The following is a 22,260-nucleotide window of genomic DNA, read 5'->3' as shown; positions in this document are numbered from 1 at the left end:
GAAATTTTGTAAAATACTCATGCTCACTCCCCACCTCCATAGGAATTATTCCTATGATGAGTCACTATTACTACTGAGAATATGTCTTATCCCTCATGTTAAGGCTCTCTGTTTTAAACTGAGTTCCAATGAAATACAATATGATTCAATGAAAGTACATTCAACTTAACACACTAGTTTCAAGGAAACATTTTGTATAGCTTGGAAGAAAAATAAAAGAAGTAAAATAGAATGTTGATCTCTTTTTAAAAAGATACTGCATATAGCATAATACAACTCAAGTCTTAAAAATAGTTTTAAAAAGGGGCGCTTCGATGGTTCAGTCAGTTAAATGTCATACTTCAGCTCAGGTCATGATCTCGTAATTTGTGAGTTCAAGCCCCACATCAGGCTCTATGCTGACAGCTAAGAACCTGGAGCCTGCTTTGGATTCTGTGTCTCCCTCTCTCTACCCCTCCCCTGCTTGCTCTCTCTCTCTCTCTCTCAAAAATAAATATTTAAAAAAATGTTAATTTTTTATTTAAAAATTTTATTTAAAAAAATTTTAATTTTTTATTTAAAATATTTTAAATAGTCTTAAAAATATTTTATGTAAAAAAATTCAAATGTACAGAGAATTAAAATAAATACCTACCACCCCCTAGTCTACATTTAACATTGTCAACATTTTGCCATACTTACTTTTTCTCTTTGTAGTATATAAAGTATATAAACCAAAAATTTTAGTGTCTATTTCTAAAGTATAGTCACATTTTCTTCACAACCACAATTCCATTATCCCACCTTGTACAATTAACAATAATTGCTTAATATCATCTAATACCCACTCCATATCCAAATCTCTGGAATTATTCCCTCAAACATCTTAAATAGTTAGTTTGTTCAAACTAGGGTCTAACTAAGGTCTAAACTAGGGTCATGTGTTAGCACTGATGACTCGGTTTATATGAAACTCTTCATGAAACTTTATATGAAACTTTTTTCTTCATTCTCCTTTTACATATTTTTCAACATTTAATGACTATGAAGGGCAAATAAGGCATAGTCTCTGGCTAAATCTGATGAATTCAGTTTTCTGGGTATCTTTAATGTATTTTTACAGAGAAAGTTCTAGAAGTCAATTCAAATATTTTTGTTGTGAATTTATTTTGATGGGAGTTTTCTTCTATCATCTGGAAGAATGATAGAAGTGGGGAGTGGGGACAGGGCGCTGCATAGCTCCTGTCACAGCCCCATGGATTGGAGGTCTGAGCTTTAAGGAAGAAGAGACTGGAGGCAAAACCCAAACAAACTGCTCCTCTGAGGCACTTCTGTACAAGACAAAATGAGAGAAGGCATTTCCTCCACTTCCGTGTGGCACCCACAGCACAGTGGCATCCAATTTTGTGTAACTTTAAGTGTTGAAAATCTGAAATAATGTGATAAAAATATTACAAACATCTTACATGATGCCAAATTTTGAAATAATGCAATCCCTCCACTTAAAATTTTATCAAGAAGCATTTCATTCTAAAGCTAGTGGGAGCATGGAAGTTTTAAGTTCTTGGCACATGGTGGTACCATTTTGGCAGGTAAAACGCTTGTGGAATGAGTCTTAAAGTGCAAGCTTGACTTATTCGAGGTCTTTATAAAAGCATCTCTTTCAAACAGTGTGACCTCTAGGTATGGTCTGAGTAGAGCAACAGAGAAAGGAGCACTGTTTTGGCATTTTAAGGATTTGTGGTGGAAAAAGACTAGAGCTCCACCTCAGTTAGACTTCAGAGCTCTCAGGTCAAGAGCACCCACACTACGGCTTCACCTTCAGGCAGCCCAACAGGCTTGAGACAGAGACCTTAAGAGGAATTCTTGAATTCACACGGGACAGCTTTGGGATTCCCAGATAGAACTGGTTGGAATTTTGAGGGAAACCAACCTCCTGCAATTGTGAGCTAGGGACTAGAGGCAGTGAAATTTGGAATATTACTATCAACATTGCTCTACTTGTACCCCAGGCTGGTGAGACCTGGAAAATTTCGTAATGAAAAAAAAAAAAAAAAAAAGAAATACCATTACAAACCATGAATGCTAACTTACAAACATACTCAATTTATGGCTCTTTAGTGTTAGTAGTAACTGGTCCCCATTAATTTTTAACTTTGTTAGATACTATCTATTTATGATATATGAGAAAACTAATGCATTCAAATAATGCCAATAGGAAAAAAAAAAGTTTTACTTTTGTGATATTTGAAATACTTAATATAATATTAGGACTCTGATAAGAACCAAACAAAAAATAAAGGTAAATCATTAACTTCATATTATAATTTTTGGTTTTTAGTATAACAAAATTTTTCTTCTGGTAAACAATTCCATTTTTTGCTCAGTTAATCCAAGAATCAAGGAATTATATATTAAATTATCATAACATGTCATCATATTTTTTAAAAAATTTTTAATGTTTATTTTTGAGAGAGAGAGAGACAGAGCACAAGTTGGGGAGGGCAGAAAGAGGGAGGGGGACACAGAATCCAAAGGAGGCTCCAGGCTCTGAGCTGTCAGCACAGAGACTGACGTGGGGCTGGAACTCACGAACTGTGAGATCATGACCTGAGCCGAAGTTAGATGCTTAACCAACTGAGCCACCAGGTGCCCTCATCATATTTTAAAGTACATTTCTTTACTTCATTCATGAATTCATTAATATCCCACATAGCATCATTGTAGAATACTAACAAAATAGTATGGGATTTGCTATAGATTGAATGTTTGCGTCTCCTAAAATTCGTATGTTGAAACCTAATCTCCAGTGTGATAATATTTGGAGGTAGGGCCTTTTGGAGACCAGCTCCTGAGGGTAGAGCCCTTATGAATGGGGTTAGTACCTTTATATTTTTCTTTTTCTTTTTAAGTTTATTCATTTACTTTGAGAGACAGAACATGAGCAGGAGAGGGACAGAGAGAGGGAGAGAGAGAGAGAATCCCAAGCAGGCTCCATACTGCCAGCCTCACCAACCATGAGATCTTGACCTGACCCAAAATCAAGAGTTGGACGCTTAACCAACTGAGCCACCCAGGCACCCTGGTTTTAGTGCCTTTATAAAAGAGACTCCAGGGAGTTCCTTCACCCCTTCTGCCATATGAAGTAACAGCAAGAAGATGGCAGTTTATGAACTAGGAACTGGCTTCTCAGTAGACATGAAATCTGCCAGCACCTTCATCTTGGACCTCCCAGCCTCTAGAACTGGGAGAAACAGACTTCTGTTGTTGATAACCACAACCCAGTCTGTAGAATTTTGTTATGACATCCCGAACAGGGTTTATAAATATGTGTTGAAGGCATTACTTCAAATCCCTCCCAGTTCTGATATTTTTATTATTCATGGGCTGGAAAAGTTAATAGTAATAACAAAAATGCTAAAATGAAACCATGTCTTTCATGCCAAAGTGAGTAGTGTCTATAACAGTACCATGATGTGGGTAAAGTGTTGGATTTTTCATGAGTAATTTTCTTATTATTTTTATCTTCTGCAAATTATTGAAAGATTCTTTAATGCCCACTGGGCTCTTGTGCCTGGAGACAGACACTGATTGATATTTGTACTTTAGGGCTCTAAGTGTTAATAAACACATTTAAATAAATACAACTTTGAAAAATCAGTTTTCCTTAAACATGTAAATGTTTATTACAAATTTTAAGAAAGTCCCTGAAACATTTCTTTTTAATTTTTTTTTTATGTTTTTATTTTATTTTTGAGAGAGACAGAGAGACAGAGTGCAGGCAGGGGAGGGGCATAGAGAGAGCAAGACACAGAATCTAAAGCAGGCTCCAGGCTTCAAGCTGTCAGTGTGGAGCCTGATGCCGGGTTCAAACTCATGGACTGTGAAATCATGACCCATGCTGAAGTCAGACACTTAACCGACTGAGCCACCCAGGCGCCCCTGAAACAATTTAAACTTATAAAAATGTTCTTTAGAACTCTCAGATGCCACACATAGTAGACAAACATACAAAAACGCTCTATCATTAACTATTATTACTTACCTTACACTTAAATTTATCCTAAAGTAAACAACATGAATCCAGTTCATATCTTCATTACTTCTATTCCTTCCAGGTTACTGTAATACTTAGTTTGATGCCTTCTCAGGGAAGAGTAATCTACCAAATTTTATTTTTTTCAACTTTTTTTATTTTTTTTATTTTTGGGACAGAGAGAGACAGAGCATGAACGGGGGAGGGGCAGAGAGAGAGGGAGACACAGAATCGGAAACAGGCTCCAGGCTCCGAGCCATCAGCCCAGAGCCTGACGCGGGGCTCGAACTCACGGACCGCGAGATCCTGACCTGGCTGAAGTCGGACGCTTAACCGACTGCGCCACCCAGGCGCCCAGCCAAACTTTAAAAGGAAAAGGATACTTTTGCAAACCAGGAAGGGTAGAGGGTGTGGTTATCGACCAGTTGATTCTTGTTGGAGGCATAGGATCTGCTGGCCTCTTCCAAAAGGTTAAAACCTAGCCACTGGGGTCATAAGGTTAAGTCTCCTTTTCATAGTTAAACTTTGTTACATCAGTAAGACTTTTAAGTCCACATCTTTCATTTAGATTTTAGGATTTGTTAAACAGTGCTCTCTATGATACCATCATTTTAAAAACCATAGGATCATTTTAAAAGGGAGTGATCTCTAGGACACATTAAGTGAGAAAAAGCGACACATAGTCTGCTACTTCAATGTAAGAAGTTGATGGGAGAAGAATACAATGTATGTGCTCATAATTTTCAAAAAGAAACAATGGAAAAACTAAATAAATAAACCAAAACCTACAAACATTGGATACTTAGAAACAGGGATGGAATAGGGAGGAGAAAAAGGCAGGAATAGAAGCAATACTTCTCTGAACACTCATTTTATTGTTTTGATTCTTTGAACATTCATTTTGTTGTATCGTTTATTGTTTTTATTGCCAAGTAATATTATACATAATTGGAAAAGCATAATTATATCAAAGAGAAAAAAAGATGGCCATTGGCACAAAAAAAAAAAAATAAGTACCTGGGGTAACAAAAAAAGTATTTTTACTGAAAATATTTGGTAGGATATATACATCTTAAAGGCAAAAAGAATTGCATAACTCTTTTGAATTGCATACTTTTTGTAAACTACATCCAGTAGTTTTATTGTTAGTGATCTTGTAGTATCGTTATTCCAAAACCATTATGCGTGTATTGTAAGATGAAACTAATAAGCGATTATGTTAATGTCTAGAAGAATCAAGATTGATAAAAAGTGGGTCTGCCACACTTCTGGGTGCACCCCCATGTGATGCATTAGGAAGAACCACCCCTCCCCATGTAGTTATTCTTGTCCCCAAGAGAAAAAAAGGGGAAAAAAAGAACCTGAATATCAAGTTTGTGGGTCTAACTACAAACTTGAAGGAAATACAAGAAACAGAACAAATGAAATGATGCCAGAGGAAACAATGAGAATGTGGGACATTTTACAAGACAAATGATGTTTTCCTCAGTAAATGAGTGGCATGGGAAATAAGAAAGTTTATTACAAGAAGTATTAAATATATGATACCCAAGTGCAATGTGAACTCCATATGGATTTTGATTTGACAGAGTCATGTTTAAAAAGGTATTTTTGAGACAATTTGGGAAACTCGAATATGGACTGAATATGGAATATATATATCTGAATATAATCTGCACTATGCGATGTTCAGAAATTACTGCTAATTTCATTACATAGATAATGGCACTGTGCTATGTTCCCTAAAAATGTCATTTTTTGTTAGAGATGCACACTGATGTATTTACTGGTAAAATAATATAACTCCTGGGATTTGCTTTCCAATACTTCAGCAAAAAAAAGGACAAGGGGAGATAATTAACAAGATTGGCAAAATGTTGACTGTCATTTAAGCTGGATGATGAGGAATCATTATGGTGTTCTGCTTGTGTGTTATGTTTAAAATTTTCCATGATAAAAAGATTTTTTTTAAATATTATAGAAGTCTTTTCTTCTTGTAATCAGTACCCATCTGGAGATTTCATTTCCTAAGAAATGAGAATCAAGTCTGTGAAGTTAGTTTCCTCCTGACAATGGTTGATTCTTTCATCTTGGAACACATAGTTAAACTGTCTTTCTATTTACTATTATGAGAGGAGTTCCTACTTTTTCTCTAACAATGTGGCTTGCTCACAGTTTCCTGTATTCAATTTTCTCTGTTTGCACAAATAGAAACAAATACTTTGTTATAAATAGGCAAAACAGTGTGGAGACAGAAGCATGCTGAGACAATACAAAGCAATCTTTTTTTTTAATTTTTTAATGTTTATTATTTATTTTTGAGAGAAAGAGAGACAGAGCATGAGCAGGGGAGGGTTAGAGAGAGAGGGAGACACAGAATCCAAAGCAGGCTCCAGACTCTGAGCAGCTCAGAGTCTGATGCGAGAGAGGCTGCAACTCACTAACGGGAAATCATGATTTGAGCCAAAGTCGGCTGTTTTAATCACTGAGCCACCCAGGTCCCCCTACAAAGCAATCTTAAAAATGGGAAAGATTACAATTGTTTGTGATCTTTAAAATGTTTTATCAGGGCCCCTGGGTGGCTCAGTCAGTTAAGCATCCGATTTGGGCTCAGGTTATAATCTCACAGTTTGTGGGTTCAAATCCCACATTAGGCTCTGTCCTGACAGCTCAGAGCCTGAAGTCAGCTTCAGATTGTGTGTCTCCCTCAATCTCTGCCCCTCCCCCACTCACACTCTGTTTCTCTTTCTCTCAAAAATAAATAAACATTAAAAAATATGTATATTTTAAATGTTTTGTCAAAACATTAAAAACTCTCATCAGTGATTATAGCTGTATAGGAAACTATAGGAAAGAAAAATGGGGGAAAAAAGCAAAGCTGATATTTATTTAGTATACTATAATTTAAAATACTGGAAACTTGGGGCACCTGGGTGGCTCAGTCAGTTGAGCCTCCGACTTTGGCTCAGGTCATGATCTCACGGTCCGTGAGTTCGAACCCTGCGTCGGGCTCTGTGCTGACAGCTCAGAGCCTGGAGCCTGTTTCAGATTCTGTGTCTCCCTCTCTCTCTGCCCCTCCCCTGTTCATGCTCTGTCTCTCTCTGTCTCAAAAATAAATAAATGTTAAAAAACTTTAAATAAATAAAATAAAATAAAATACTGGAAACTTTAAGGATTAAAGTGTCTTATCCTTTGTAAAAAAAAAATAATTTTTCATTTTCCTCTGAGGGTGAAGGAGAAATGAATTAATCCATATTCAATCTTGGCTGAGCCCTCTAACAAAGCAATCATAGGCATCTAGAGATTTACCTTTTGTGAAATCACATCTAGTTTCTACTTTCCCTACTTTATAAAATGAAGCAGACATCTTTTCTATACATATGAATTATCATCCTCCTTTCTAAATGTGCATGAGCTTCCTGTATTTTATCCTTTGCACTTTCAACATCATGAAATATCTCTGAGAATTCTTTTTCTAATAAAACTTTAGGTTTAAAGTTGCTATGGTGTCTCAGAATTCTGTGCAATTCTTTAAAAGATTCTCTCTAGGCTTCTAGCTAGATATTGAACATAATCTGATTGTATTTTACAAAATCACTTTCAAAATATTGACGAGGTTCACCCCTCTACGTCAGTGGTTTTTAATAATTTTAGTATCTTTTAGCAATGATGTTTAAGCTTTTTTCATATGACATTATATTCAAAGTGGAATTGTTCTAGAGTGTAAGGTGGGGGTGAAAGACCCTGAATCCCCACCCCCTGGATCTCCCCCTCAGCTCCTGAGGTGGCCCCCAAACATCTCCGAGAACAGTTTGCAGACACCTGCACTTCATAGTAGATAAAGTTCTATGGCTGATAAAGTGAAGTCATTAAGACACCCAGACACCACAACACAGATCAGCTAGGATTGGACATGTGGGTTCTTCCCATTGTATTGGTACTCAGAATCATCCCAGTCTTGACAGAAATATCCTGTCCCTCTATTTCTGTCTCTCTGATGCAGACCACTGAGTAGGATCCAGTGTGACCCTCCACCCAGCCTTCCAAATTACGCTTCAGATTGATCCTGGCTCTCAGCATCCACCTTGACCCAGGCTTCGATTTCACTTTTCGGCGCCCAAGTTCACCAGCAGCTCCCAAGCCCTGCCTGCGTTTACCAAGACACCAGCCTGGGATCTGGAGGTATCACACAAGGCCCCACACACATGTAATTTGTGTTGGCATTTCTCTCCCCACATGCCTTTTGCTATTTTAGCTTCTCTCAGATACACAGTCTTTGTTCTAAAAGTCTCCGTGTCCTGAATTACTTCCTTGCCCTCTGTACAGGATCAAAACCAGCTGTTAGAGCTGGTTGTTCCTTTCTTTAACAATCAGTCTGGCTTTTAAGTTAGCTCTCGTTGTTTGGCCATATCTTTATGAGCATAATCCCTGGGCAGATGGCAAAAAGAATGGAGAAGGGATAGAATACAGAAGGAAGTAGATTAGAAAGGAAGGATAATATCCTCATTTAAAGCTTTCCACAATGTTGGTTTTATCATTATAAAGATGCAAGAGGAGAGGAGAAGGAGAAAGAGGAATGGGAAAAATATAATGGAAAGATTTTATCAGAAGAGGAAGAATAAATGTCTGTTAAATACTTCTGGAAATTTGGGAAGTTTACTATGAATGTGGCTGTGTGCGGGGTGTTGGGGGCGGGGTGATATTCCTTCACTTCTCTGAGTGTCCCCAATTCAAAAACAGTTTGACCTCATACATCTTATAAAATCTAAAATCTATTTGAGAACTTCCATCAAAACTTGGGATGTATATTTTAGAATGTCTGATTACTAATACTGACCAGTTGATCATCCAGTCCAAAAAGTTGTTCCATGTAAGTTTCAGACAACCTCCGAATTTTTGGCCTCATTGATGGATCAATGCACATATCCCTTTGATAAAATCATAAAACACAGTCAAACATTTCATTTCATAGTAGTTAGTTCCATAATTAAATCAGTGATTTGAATCCATGATTCTATGGGTGGAGTTGAAGGGAGGGGATATACTCCCCTTGGGAGAAGTATATCAAAACCTACTGCAGGACTTTGTCAACCACCCCCTCCTCCAGATTTTGCTGTGCCCCTTTTTCCTCACCCCCAACTTGAAATAACTGCCCTACGAGCACATTATTGATGAGAGAGGGCTATATTTCTCAAGTTAAGAACCAGTGGGGAAATTGTTCCTATTGAAGTCTTTCAGACTTAAAAGCCTATGAAAGGGGGCGTCTGGGTGCCTCAGTCAGCTAAGTGTCTGACTTGGCCTTAGGTCATGATCTTACGGTCTGTGGGTTCGAGCCCCACGTCAGGCTCTGTGCTGACAGCTCAGAGCCTGGAGCTGCTTTGGATTCTGTGTCTCCCTCTCTCTCTTCCCCTGCCCCACTCACACTCTGTCTCTCTGTCTCTCTGTCTCTCTGTCTCTCTGTCTCTCTCTCTCTCTCTCTCTAAAAGAAATAAACATTTTAAAAAAGCCTATGGAGGGATTCCTTAACCATCCTGAGATTAGAAGACTTCTTTTGGTACTCTATAGTGAGTGTTTTACATTCAGAATAAAATATCTCCCTACCATAAAGCAAAACAATACTCACCAGAGAAGACTTTCGAGACCATTTTCCATTATAGTAATGATCATTTTCTGTAAATATTTCAGCGGATCCTCAGGACATGTAGTAAGTAGGCCACATAACAGAGCCTAGGGAAAATGAAACAGAATCACTCTTTCTGGATGTGCATGTTCTTTTTTTTTTTTTTTAACATTTATTTATTTTGAAAGACGGAGACAGAGCACTAGTGGGGGAGGGGCAGAGGGGGGTGGGGGAGACACAGAATCTAAACCAAGCTCCAGGCTCTGAGCCATCAGCACAGAGCTGGATGTGGGGCTCGAACCAACAAACTGTGAGACCATGACCTAAGTCAAAGTTGGACGCTTAATCAACTGAGCCCCCCAGGTGCCCCTGGATGTGCATGTTCTTACTAAGCAACAAATAGGTTTCTCTCCAATTACAGGATCAAATAAAGTGATAGGTTTTTTTAAAATATATTTTTATTTATTTTTGAGAAAGAGAGCAAGAGGTGGGAAGGGGTAGAGAGAGAAGGGGACAGAGGACCAAAGTGGACTCTTTTCTACCAGTAGAGAGCCAGATGTGAGGGTCAAACTCACAAACCATGAGATCATGACCTGAGCTGAAGTGAAATGCTCAACCAATTGAGCCACCTAGGCACCCCAATGTGACAGTTTTTTAAGTAAGTGTACCTTATAGACACTCCTTTATTTATCTAGTGTTCATATTTTGTTAAAGTCTAACAAATGAAGTTTCACCTTTACTACTTAAAAAAAAAATCCATTGTAAATGACACAATGGAGTTGCTGCTCAGTGTTTTACATTCGATGGGCGGTATTTTGGAGTCAAATTGAAGACACAGTTGTGATATTTTGATCAGTGGTGTCTACCCCTTTTTAGTATGAAGTCCTCCTTTTTAACATCAAACATCTCCTCAGACCCAACCACAAAAGTTATTGAGAAAATCCACTCTCAAAATCTATTACAAATTCAAAGAGTCTTTTTAAAAAATTTATATTTTATCATTCACAACATCTACAGAACATATATTTGAAAAATTATAGCTTATGGGGCCCCTGGCTGGCTCATTTGGAAGAGCATGTGACTCTTGATCTTGGAGTTGTGAGTTCAAGCCCCACGTTGGGTGTAGAGATTACTTAAATAAATAAAACTTAAAAAAGAAAGAAGGAGAGAGAGAGAGAGAGAGAGAGAGAGAGAGAGAAAGAAAGAAAGAAAGAAAGAAAGAAAGAAAGAAAGAAAGAAAGAAAGAAAGAAAGAAAGAAAGAAGAAAGCAAGCTTGTAGCATAGTTCACAAAGGTGGGAAACAAATGGCTTATTGGATCTGGATATTTAAAGTACATATATGAGGGGCGCCTGTGTGGCTCAGTCGGTTAAGCGTCCGACTTCGGCTCAGGTCATGATCTTGGGTTTGTGAGTTTGAACCCACGTCAGGTTCTGTGCTGACAGCTCAGAGCCTGCAGCCTGCTTCGGATTCTGTGTCTCCCTTTCTCTCTGCACCTCCCGCACTCGCACTCTGTTTCTCTCTCTCTCCAAAATAAATAAACATTAAAAAAAAAAAAATTTAAAGTACGGATATGAACTCAGAAAGCTGTTGCCATCTTACTTTCCGCGTTGAGTTTTCCCAAAATGGAGAATATTTCTCCGTTTGAGGCAGAGAAAACAGTTTACAGCACACATCCCACAGAAACCACCTGGAATCCTCCTTAGACATTTCTCTTTGCCATTTTGGTTCACTGCCTGCAGGCAGGGTCTAGTGTGCATGGGGCAGGACTGGGGGTGGAGGTGGAGAGGCCATTCTTTTACAGAGGGCCTATTCTCACTGGCTTTTTTCCTGCTCACTCACTTGTGAACAAAGTAATTTCACCCACTGGGTCATGCAGGGATCTTCCCACCTCCATGGACCAAGTGTCAGCAGATCCAGGCCTGGAAGTCCTGCCTTAGTCTCTTAGCAGTTCTCATAGTGTTCTTCCAGGGGGAAGAAATTGGATACTTTCCCCTGACTGGACCCTGCACAACATAGTTCTCCCTTTGCAATTAGCTCCACGTCCCTCTTTTAGTGTGCAGGCTGCAGGGTGAGAACCCAGCCCTCAAGACTACGGCAAAGTGGTTAGACCTACATGTCTCTCCTTCTCCAGCTCTGCCTCCTGACTGAGCCCCACCCCAGATGTTCACAGTGAGCACTCAGCCATCTGCTGACTGACTTCTTTCTCCCCTAGACCTACAGAATATAATTGCACAGGAGGTCAGTGATTCTCACCACAGTTGCAAGATGGATACGAATAGCATTCTGTTACCCAAGGGCGGAAGTCTTCTATTACCTGAAGCCAGACTTCAGACAGCTCCCTGAATAGTCCCATGAAAGGCCCATCTGCTTTCTGGCACTGCTGTGCCTGAGTCCCCAGAGTGCTGAGTTTCTCCATTCCCCACTTACCACATCCTGCATTCCATTCTGGCACCCTGAGGATATCTGCATCGGAATCACCTGGGGAGTGAATTGGTCTCTGAAGATGGGGCCTGGGAAGCTGCATTTTGATGAGCTCACCAGGTGATTCCTCTACACACTGAAGTCTGAGGATTGGTGCCTTGAGGTGATTTTTAAGAAAGTTGGGATCTGATTAATGAATACAAGAAATTACTTCTTTATATTTCTAAGTTCCACAGATTAGGAAACTACTTCTCCTGAAAAGTTATCTTGCAGAAGTCAAATCAAGTTGAGAGGAAAAGTCTCTGGAATGATAATAAAGGCATATGGAACTAGCACAGTTCAAATGTTCACTTTTTGCACAAGATATCTCATTGTTCAGTTTCCCACTGGGCAAAGTAAAATAGGCTAAGGCTTTATATATTAATGTGTAAACAGCGTATAGCTATCTGCCAACAAGAAAACATAATTAGTGAATCACTAGCTTTTTTTCCACCCAATGAAAATAAAAATTGCAAAACCATTAGTTTTGCAGAGGCAAAATTATGCAAAATTCCCACAAGATGAATGTTTGGCTGTCAAAAAACACATTAATTATTAATTACCAATTATTATTGCTAGGTTTCTAAGTAAAAACTTACACAATCAAGGACAAAAAACACCATGACATAAAAAGATCTAAATTGGCTTTCTGAAGCTTGTATTTTCACAAAATAATTGTGCAATCTTCCACTTGCTTTTGGCTCTGTCTCTCTAACTCAGTCCCCAGTCTTTCTCAAATATTCTCAAAGATGTATGGGGACTGATGACAAACATGGGTTTATCCAGGACCATTGTTTCTACTCCTTTCAACTACCATCCATCTTTCCAGGAGCAAGATAATGCAGTGCTTGGGTTCCACTAGCTGTAAATTCTGGATCTGCAATCTCCCAGTGGGGAAGCTCTGACAATTACTTCTCTGTTCTTATTTCCTTCCCTATATATATCATAAAGGTACACATATCATAGGTCTATCATGAGAATTAAATGAGCTAATATATGAAAAGTATTTTGAATAGTTTCTAGTATAAAATAAACACTCCATAGATGATCATGGTAACAAGCCATTCACTGATAATCATCACCTCCTGTAGAGCCAAAGACTTGAACAAAGAGAAAAGAAATTCAAAACTATTCCCTTGTACCATTCAGAGGCCAGTGTGATGACAGAGAGATTGACTTTATACCAAGCCTGATGGAAGGGATTAGAACAAATGCATTTGGGGGAAAGGATTAGGAGAGAGAACTTGATAGAACAATAGTTTAAATATAAATAGCAAAGTAGTAACTATCTATGAGACACTTAGATACTCAAGGGAGCAAGACTTATTTGGCTTTTCAGATATTGCAGATAAATATAGTAAAATATACTAAGGGCCTAAGTAGCAATGCAAAAATCAATTGCTTCCTGAGTACAGAGATAAAGTGATTACAAAAGCCTTGTGAGGCCCTGGGCAGTGGGAGAAACTTCCAGGTAGCAAGTACTGAGCAGGTGGTTTGCAAATAGGGTCTTTCTCTTGGCAAGAGCAACACCTCAGGGGCAGAGACCAGTTTGGCTGGAGTAAAGGGTTCTGATGAGAGAGAAGCAGACATAGCCAGAATTTTATACTGGGACCTGGGACAGGGTCTTTCTCCCTCCTCTAGATTCCTCGAGGCCATTCAGAAGCAAACCTCAGCAAGACCAGTCACATGGCCAAATGTCGCAGACAGCCAAACATCCAGAGACTCCCAGTTCATTTTGCTTCCCAAGATCCCACTTGACATTTAGAGGAAGTTGACCTTGACTTTTAGAGGGTATGTTCTTATTTCTGGATTTCACAGATGAGGCAAAGTAGGGCCAGGTGGTACATAAAGTGAGAAGGTTTTTAAACCACAAACTCAGGGCTCCTCCCGGGCCCATAGCATTGCACTCACGCAAAATTGTTTGCATGTATATCTTCCTCCAGAACTCGAGGGGTTTTTTCACGTTATCTATCTGGAAGTATTTATTTATTGATTCATTCATTCATTCATTCATTCATTTATTATTTGGTTGTTCCCTTATTCATTTTTTTTTTTTATTTTAAAGAGAGAGAGTGCATGCTGAGAACATGTTCAGGGAAGGGAGGGGGAGAGAAAAGAGAGAGAGAGAGAGAGAGAGAGAATCTTAAGCAGGCTCTACACCCAGCACATAGCCCCACATGGGGCTCTACCCCACGACCCTGGGATCATAACCTGAGCCAAAATCAAGAGTCAGACCCTTAAACTGACTGAGCCACCCATGCTCCCCTTGAAATATTTTATTTTTATGCAATCTAGAAAGACATTCTTCTTTTAAATTAATGGTAGAAAAATCAACATATAGTTTTCACCTTATTTGTTTTAGATGAGATTGCTTTTATTTTTATTTATTTATTTATTTTTAATTTTTCATTTAATTTTTAGAGAAAGAGAGAGAGCATGTGTGTGCATGAGTGGGGAAAGGGCAGAGAGAGAGGGAGACAGAGAGAGAGAGAGAGGAAGAATCTTAAGCAGACTCCATGTCCAGTGGGGACCCACACATGGGGCTTGATCCCACGACCCTGGGATCATGACCTGAGCCAAAATCTAGAGACTGACATTCAACCAACTGAGTCACTCAGGCACCCCAAGATGAGATTGCTTTTAAAAATGCAATGTCAGGGGCGCCGGGGTGACTCAGTCGGTTGAGCGTCGGACTTTGGCTCAGGTCACAATCTCGCAGTTTGTGGGTCTGAGCCCCACATCAGGCTCTCTGCTGTCAGTGCAGAGCCCGCTTCAAATCTGTCTCCCTCTCTCTCTGTCCATCCCCCATTCTCTCTCTCTCTCTCTCTAAAATAAACATTAAAAAATAAAAAAAATAAAAAATAAATAAAAATGCAATGTCAGAATCACACAGTTACAGAAACCCCTTTTCTTAGGAATAAGGTTTAAGTCTCTGTTCAAAGTCGCTTCTAGCTCCCTCCCCTTGCAAACAAGCTCCAAGTGACATCTCACAAATGCTTGCCATCCCATTATGGTAGAAATGGGGTTGGCATGCTATTGTGTCATTGGAGGGGAACTCTTAATCGGTTTCTACAGAAGTTACTAAGTTAACAATTTGAGAACAAAAGAGTTTTTGTGTCTTCTTGAGATTTAAATAGAAGGTGTCAATTTTTTATTTTAGAAACTCTATAACTCAAAGTATACTGAAGATTATTTAAAAGGGTCAGCTGGCTTCAGCCATTCAGGAGGAACATCAGCGAGAGATGTCCCTCAACACTAGAACTTGAGGGGTTTTAAGGCAGGTGGGACATGTGAGGAGACCCAGTCTCCGTGAGGTGAGAGCAAGACAATGGATTCTGATACCTGCTGGATTGTGCCTGGCCCACAGCGAGGTGGTCACCAGCTGTTTAATCCCTAAATAAGTAAACTGTTACTGGAGAAATAATCATTGTATACTTTTTGGTTATTTAAGCGTTCCACAAATTTGCCTCTGGAACTGCATCTGTGAGTTGGCTGACTAGGCTAAGGGAACTCAGCAAACAACTGCCCTCAGAAGATACAACGTCTATCCCCAAGGTCCAGTAAAATGAGTTAATGTATCAGTTCCTTCTCTCCTGCATTGGCTGGCGGTCTCTTGCTCCATATTCAATAATTCCTGATTCTTGCAGCTCTAGTAAATATTTGCAGCAATTAGTTCCTAAAAAAAATCCCCAGGGGCGCCTGGGTGGCTCAGTCAGTTGAGCATCCAACTTCAGCTCAGGTCATGATCTCACAGTTCATGAGTTCCAGCCCCGCATCAGGCTCTGTGCTGACAGCTTAGAGCCTGGAGCCTGCTTTGAGTTCTGTGTCTCCCTCTCTCTCTGCTCCTCCCCTGTTCACACTCTGTCTCTATCTCTCAAAAATAAATACACTCTGGGGCGCCTGGGTGGCTCAGTCGGTTAAGCGGCCGACTTCGGCTCAGGTCATGATCTTGTGGTCCGTGAGTTCAAGCCCGGCGTTGGGCTCTGTGCTGACAGCTCAGAGCCCGGAGCCTGTTTCAGAATTCTGTGTCTCCCTCTCTCTAACCCTCCCCCATTCATGCTCTGTCTCTCTCTGTCTCAAAAATAAATAAACGCTAAAAAAAAATTAAAAAAAAAATACACTCAAAAAAAAAAAAATCCCCAGTAACAGAATCTATGTAATTTAGAAATAAATGCAATATTTTCAAAATACAAATTGGAAGCTATGATGAAAGAAATATAAAGCATAAAAGATGAATAAAAATCATAAAAATAAAAAAACACTTATTTCTAAAAATAGAAAACTTTGCAAAAAAAATTTTGATTTGTAACTTAAATACGCCCTCTGCTGGGAATATCTAGTTTTGCAAACTAAATGTTAAACCGAAATCTGAGCTAACAATTTGAAGAGCACTTTTCTGCTCTCAGAGACAATTGCTATGTACAGCTGTTTACTAATTTGGTAGACACTATACCCATAGTATCTCTCCCATCCTGGGACCATGCTGACTTCTGCCTAGTAGAAAATTGAAGAAGAAATAGATTTCTAAATATTATTGACAATATTGGGGCCCCTGGGTGGCTCAGTCAGTTGAGTATCTGACTTCGGCTCACGTCATGACCTCATGGTCTGTGGGTTCGAGCCCCGCATCGGGTTCTGTACTGACAGCTCAGAACCTGTGTTCTGGTTCTGTGTCTCCCTCCCTTTCTTTCCTTCCCTGCTTGTGCTCTCTCTCTCTCGCTCTCTCAAAAATAATAAGGCTTCATTGTGTATTGCTATCTTAATACCTTTTAAAATACAAATGTCTTTTGTAAGGAATATTTCCAAGGAAGGAGATTCCAACAGTAGTGGGATGAAGTATTTCAGAATAAATACTTCAGATGAAGTATTTCTAAGAACTATCTCAGAGAGAGAATCTAGTGAGTGAGAAATCAGAAGACAATACTCAGTTTTGCCACAATTCTATCTAGGTGCAGGCTCTGAGTGTCCACATGCAGATGTTTTTTAAAAACGTGTAATTTCTAAAATATATTTTTCCTGAATTTAAAATAGTATATAGCGAGTAAATCTCTTATCGCACAGATTTCCAAGTATTTGATCAATTAGTTCATTTACTTCAAACCTAAAATTAAAGTTTAAAAAGTACTTGACTCCATGGTCTAAAAAAACAAAACCCACAGCCATTCTGTATCTCGATGTTTGTACCTCTTGCACTAACAATACACGTAGGTTTGCGTGGAATCCATATTAGATACTGGTTGCCCATGAGGGAAAAAACGATGAGCTTGCTGCAACATGAGAACATGAACCATGAAGGAAGAGATCATTTTCCTGACAGAACTATGGTGATTGGTCACAGTGATTTCAAATACATTTTTTTTTTTTAGTCAGAAAAAAAAAATCTTAAAAAAAAAAAAAAAACAACCTCATGGGAATCCCAAAATATATCCAGATAAAAGCAGAGCTGCTCTTTGATGTTGTAGGGGGAGTGCATAAGGGGAAGAAGAGGAGCTCTCTTCTTCCTGATGCCCTTTCTCCAGCTATATAGCGTTCCTTGTAGGAGTCGTTAGAACCCTGGGATTCTGCTAACAGAAAACAAAACCAAACCTTTGGAAATCTGTCAGTATGCAATTAGGCACACACAGGGCTATCTGGAAACCGAACCTGAGGAAGAGGGTTTTATGACAGTGCTAGCTGGGACAGAGACTGGCCCATCTAGGAAATGGGGTGTCCAGGAGACCTCATGTACGTGGCCAGAGGCAAAAGGGCACTCAATCCAGGGAGACCAGATGCAGGTCTGCAACAGGCCAACCAGCTGTACCTGGGATGAGAAACCAGCACTTCCCAGTAATAAACGCTTTTATGCTCCCTGTGTTTTCTTTATTGCTTTCTAGTTTATTTGCTAATAGTATGGGAAAGCAAAAAAAGGGGCATTTTTACTACAGTTAGACCAGCATTTCAGTTAATATATGAATATATATTTTTATATATAAATATATTTTATATTAAATAAAATATATATAAAATATATATTATATAAAATTATATAAAATATAATATATTATATAATTATATAATTATATAATTATATAAAATATAATAATATATATAATATATATAATATATATAATATATATAATTAATATATATAATAAATATATATTATATATATAATAAAATATAATATATTATATAATTATATATATTATATAATATATATTATATAAGATATAATAAATATATATTTATTATATATAAAATATAAAATATTTTATATTTTATTATATTATAAAATATAAAATATATAAAATATTTTATATTTTATTATATAATAAAATATATGAATATATTTTTTCTGACTATAAAAATAACATGTGATCTATGCAATTTGGAAAATTCAGAGAAAATACAAAGAAGAAAATAAAACTCAACCATCATCCTGCCAACCAGAAATAACCTCTAAGAAAAATTTTAGTTTCTTTCCTCAGTGCATATATTTTTAACAAATTAAATTTTAAAATGATAATTGTACAAATTAAAATCAGGATTATATATTGTTGTATATTCTTTTTTTTTTTTATATCTTTTTTTTTCCTTGGCTGGTCACTATGTTGTGAACATTTTTCCATGTCTCCCCAAAATTCTCAAGCCATCATGTACTGAGGTTGGTTGATAATCTATTGCAAAAAATAGTACCGGGTTGCCTGGGTAGCTCTGTTGGTTAAATGTCTGACTTCGGCTCAGGTCATGATCTCACGATCTGTGAGTTTGAGCCTTGCATCAGGCTCTGTGCTGACAGCTCAGAGCCTGGAGCCTGGTTCAGATTCTATGTCTGTCTGTCTGTCTGTCTGTCTCTCTCTCTCTCTCTCAAAAATAAAGATTAAAAAAATTTTTTTAAACGAAGAAGAAAAAAAGTAGTACCATAAATGTTTAATAATTTCTAAATGTTGGCCATTTGGGTTATTTCTAACTTTTTCCCAGTATTAAAAAATTATAGGATATAATATTAATTTTTATTAAAAATGATGAAATGTACATATCTTCAGCTCTATTTTTTCAGGATAGATTTCTAGAAGAATATAGAATTAGAAGGTGCATCTTGAAGCTCTTCATACATATCTCAAAATTGCTTTCTAAAAACATCTTATCAATTTACACTCTTATTAACAGCCAATGTGAGTGTCCATTTTACCTTGCCAACACTGAGAATAATAAAATATGTGATTTGACAGGTGGAAAACAGTAATTCATTTCATCTATATTATGTTTTTGTCAGTGGGGTTAATTTTCTTACATTTACCAGCCACTATGGGCTAATTGTGTTCCCTCAAAATTCATGTCTTCGTTGTGATGATATTTGGAGATGGGGCCTTTGGGTGGTAATTAGGGTCAGATAAGGTTGTGAGAGTTGGGTCCTCATGATGGGATTAGCACTGTTATAAAAAGAGACACCAGACAACTTGCTCTCTGTCTCTGCCATGTGAAGACACAGTGAGAAGACAGCCACCTGCAAGCCAGGATGAAGGCCATCACCAGAACCTCACCATGCTGGCACACTGGTCTCAGACTTTCAGCCTCCAAAACTGTGAGAAAACAAAGTCCTGTGGTTTAAGCCACCCAGTGTAATGGTACTTTGTTATGGCAGCCCAAGCAGACAAAGACACTAGCCATCTCTGATTTTGCATACACTTTACTTGTCCTTCATTGGGACAGACTTCATTTAAGATAGGATTAGGGAGGCAGATATATCAGTGTCCAAAGAGAGAACCCCAGAGGAATGATAAATTCAGGAAGACAGAAGCAAGGCCACTTGTTGAATCTCCATTCATGTCCCCCAGTCTCCCTACAGACCTTCTCAGCTACAGGTATAGAGCGTTTTGTGATTTAAAACAAATAAATCATTTCAACAGTTAGTCCATGACCTAGTCTCCTAGTTCATTCGGGCTTCTGTAATACAACACCATAGATTGGGTGACTTACAATTTATTTCTAATTGTAATAGAATTAGAGCTGGTGAGAGCTGATTCCTTGTTCATAGATGGCCATCTTCTCATAGCACCCTCACATCATAGGTGGGCAAGGGATTTCTGTGGGGCCTCTGTTATAAGGGAACTGATCCCACTCATGAGGGCTCTGCCTCATGACTTAATCACCGACAAAGTCCCCACCTCCAAATACTATCACATGGAACATTAGGTTTCAACAGATGAATTTGGGGAGACCCAACATTCAGTTGATAGAATGCTCTCATCACTTCTTTCATTTTCACAATAAAATCTAATTATGGTGATTCTTGAAGATTTGAACCTAGACATCAATTTCCTTTGGTGTATGTGAGAATAGCTGTCCTATGTGTGACCCCACTGATCGTTGTAAGTCACCAAGCTGACTGGCCATTATAGCCCCTCTACCCTCACTGTGCCACTCAGTGGCACTGTGCCACTCTCCCTGAAGTTCCAGAAGCTTTGTGCTCTTGAAAAGAACAAACTTCTTAGAGACACAGTGATCACTTCTGGGTCAGGGGTAATTTTCCTTGATTTATTAAATATGTAAATATATTCTAGACTTGCATTGTCCAATATAGTAGCTACTATTTTTTTATTTTTATTTTTTTTAAATTTTTTTTCAACGTTTATTTATTTTTGGGACAGAGAGAGACAGAGCATGAACAGGGGAGGGGCAGAGAGAGAGGGAGACACAGAATTGGAAACAGGCTCCAGGCTCTGAGCCATCAGCCCAGAGCCTGACGCGGGGCTCGAACTCACGGACCGTGAGATCGTGACCTGGCTGAAGTCGGACACTTAACCGACTGCACCACCCAGGCGCCCCTATAGTAGCTACTATTTACACATGGCTATTGAGTACTTCAGACATGGTGGTCCAAATTGAGATGGGACGTAAGTGTAAAATACACATCCAATTCTAAGACATAATGTGATTTCACATTGAGTCCATGTTGAAATGATGATATTCTGGACAGATTGTTTTTCTAAAATATATTAAAATTAACTTCACCAGGGCTAGCTCAGTCAGCTGAGTGTCTGACTTCAGCGCAGGTCAGGATCCCACAGTTTGTGGGTCGAGCCCTGCATCAGGCTCTCTGCTGTCAGGGCGGAGCTTGCTTCAGATCCTCTGTCCCAGCTCTCTCTGCACCTCTTCCACTCACAATCTCTCTCAAAAATAAATAAGCATTAACAATTTTTTAAATTAACTTCACCTGTTTATTTTTACTTCTTTAATGTATGTATTTATAGGACACCCAAATAGACAAATGCACAGAGAATGCAGGAGAAAAGTTTGGGCTAGAAACAGCTTCAAATTCACAGCTGCAAGTGGCTAAAGCCATTGAGGTATTTTCTACTAACACATGGTAGATGCCCAGCAAATATTTGCTGATGGAATGGTCTAATGTACCCTCCTTAGCTTACCACACTTACCATCCCCTAAGAAAAAAAGGCTGGCTGGTGTCAAGAGCCTAATCTGTTGCTCAAAAAAAATAAGTTACCTAACTAACTTGAATTGAACATACCTGGTTCTCTTTAGAAACATTTGCTCTTAGAACTGAGCCACCATACTGTGCGGGCATCCAAGCAGCTCATGAAGAGGCCCATATGGAGAAACCAAGCCTCTCGGCTCACAGATGTAGCTGAACTCCCAGCCAACACCCAGCACCAGCTGGCCAGGCATGTGAGCAAACCATCTTAAAAGTGGATCTTAGAGGACATGCTTCAATACCGTTGACTTGGGACCTTGCTGGCAGGGGATGACTTCTTATCTACTGCCTTGATAACTTCAAGGGCCATCATTGTCTCATGTCCCATGGCAATAATGGCTTGGAGGCAGGTACTCAGAGAAAGTCTCTATGCCCATGGGCTTGCTGGGGACAGTCTGCACAGTGGCAAACACACACACACACACACACACACACACACACACACACACACACTAAATTAAATTAAATTAAATTAAATTAAATTAAATTAAAAAATAAAAGTGGACCTTTAACCCCTGTCCATCACCCCAGATGGTACCACATGGAGCAGAGAAAAACTGAAAAACCTTATCAGAATTCAGATTTTTGAGCAAACAAAATGATTCCTGCTGTTTTAAGTCACTAAGTTTTATAGTTGTATTACATAGCAATGGATAATTGATACAGCAAATAGAAAACGACTATACAGCCAA

The 22,260-nt window shown here is 38.6% G+C and overlaps 2 protein-coding genes across 8 annotated transcripts in view; one reads left to right on the top strand and one right to left on the bottom strand.

Annotated features, from left to right (window-relative positions):
- The window catches only part of LRRC17 (leucine rich repeat containing 17), a 116,853-nt gene extending 108,674 nt beyond the window's left edge, over positions 1-8,179 (top strand). Inside the window, exon 6 of the transcript XR_002153626.3 lies at positions 8,019-8,179. The gene's annotated coding sequence lies outside the window, so the exon portion shown is untranslated. The remainder of the gene's footprint in view (positions 1-8,018) is intronic.
- FBXL13 (F-box and leucine rich repeat protein 13) overlaps positions 1-22,260 on the bottom strand; it is a 211,205-nt gene that overhangs the window by 185,052 nt on the left and 3,893 nt on the right. For all 7 annotated transcript variants that reach the window (XM_045052289.1, XM_045052292.1, XM_045052290.1 and 4 more), the window contains exons 2-3: positions 9,639-9,742; positions 8,853-8,943 (exon numbers count right to left, since the gene is read on the bottom strand). In XM_045052289.1, the coding sequence (XP_044908224.1) occupies positions 8,853-8,943; positions 9,639-9,742 (195 nt within the window). The remainder of the gene's footprint in view (positions 1-8,852; positions 8,944-9,638; positions 9,743-22,260) is intronic.

The sequence above is a fragment of the Felis catus genome, chromosome A2 (assembly GCF_018350175.1).
Source record: "Felis catus isolate Fca126 chromosome A2, F.catus_Fca126_mat1.0, whole genome shotgun sequence".
NCBI lineage: Eukaryota > Metazoa > Chordata > Mammalia > Carnivora > Felidae > Felis > Felis catus.
The sequence above is the reverse complement of the archived record's forward strand: the minus strand, read 5'-3'. Positions and strand labels throughout refer to the sequence as shown.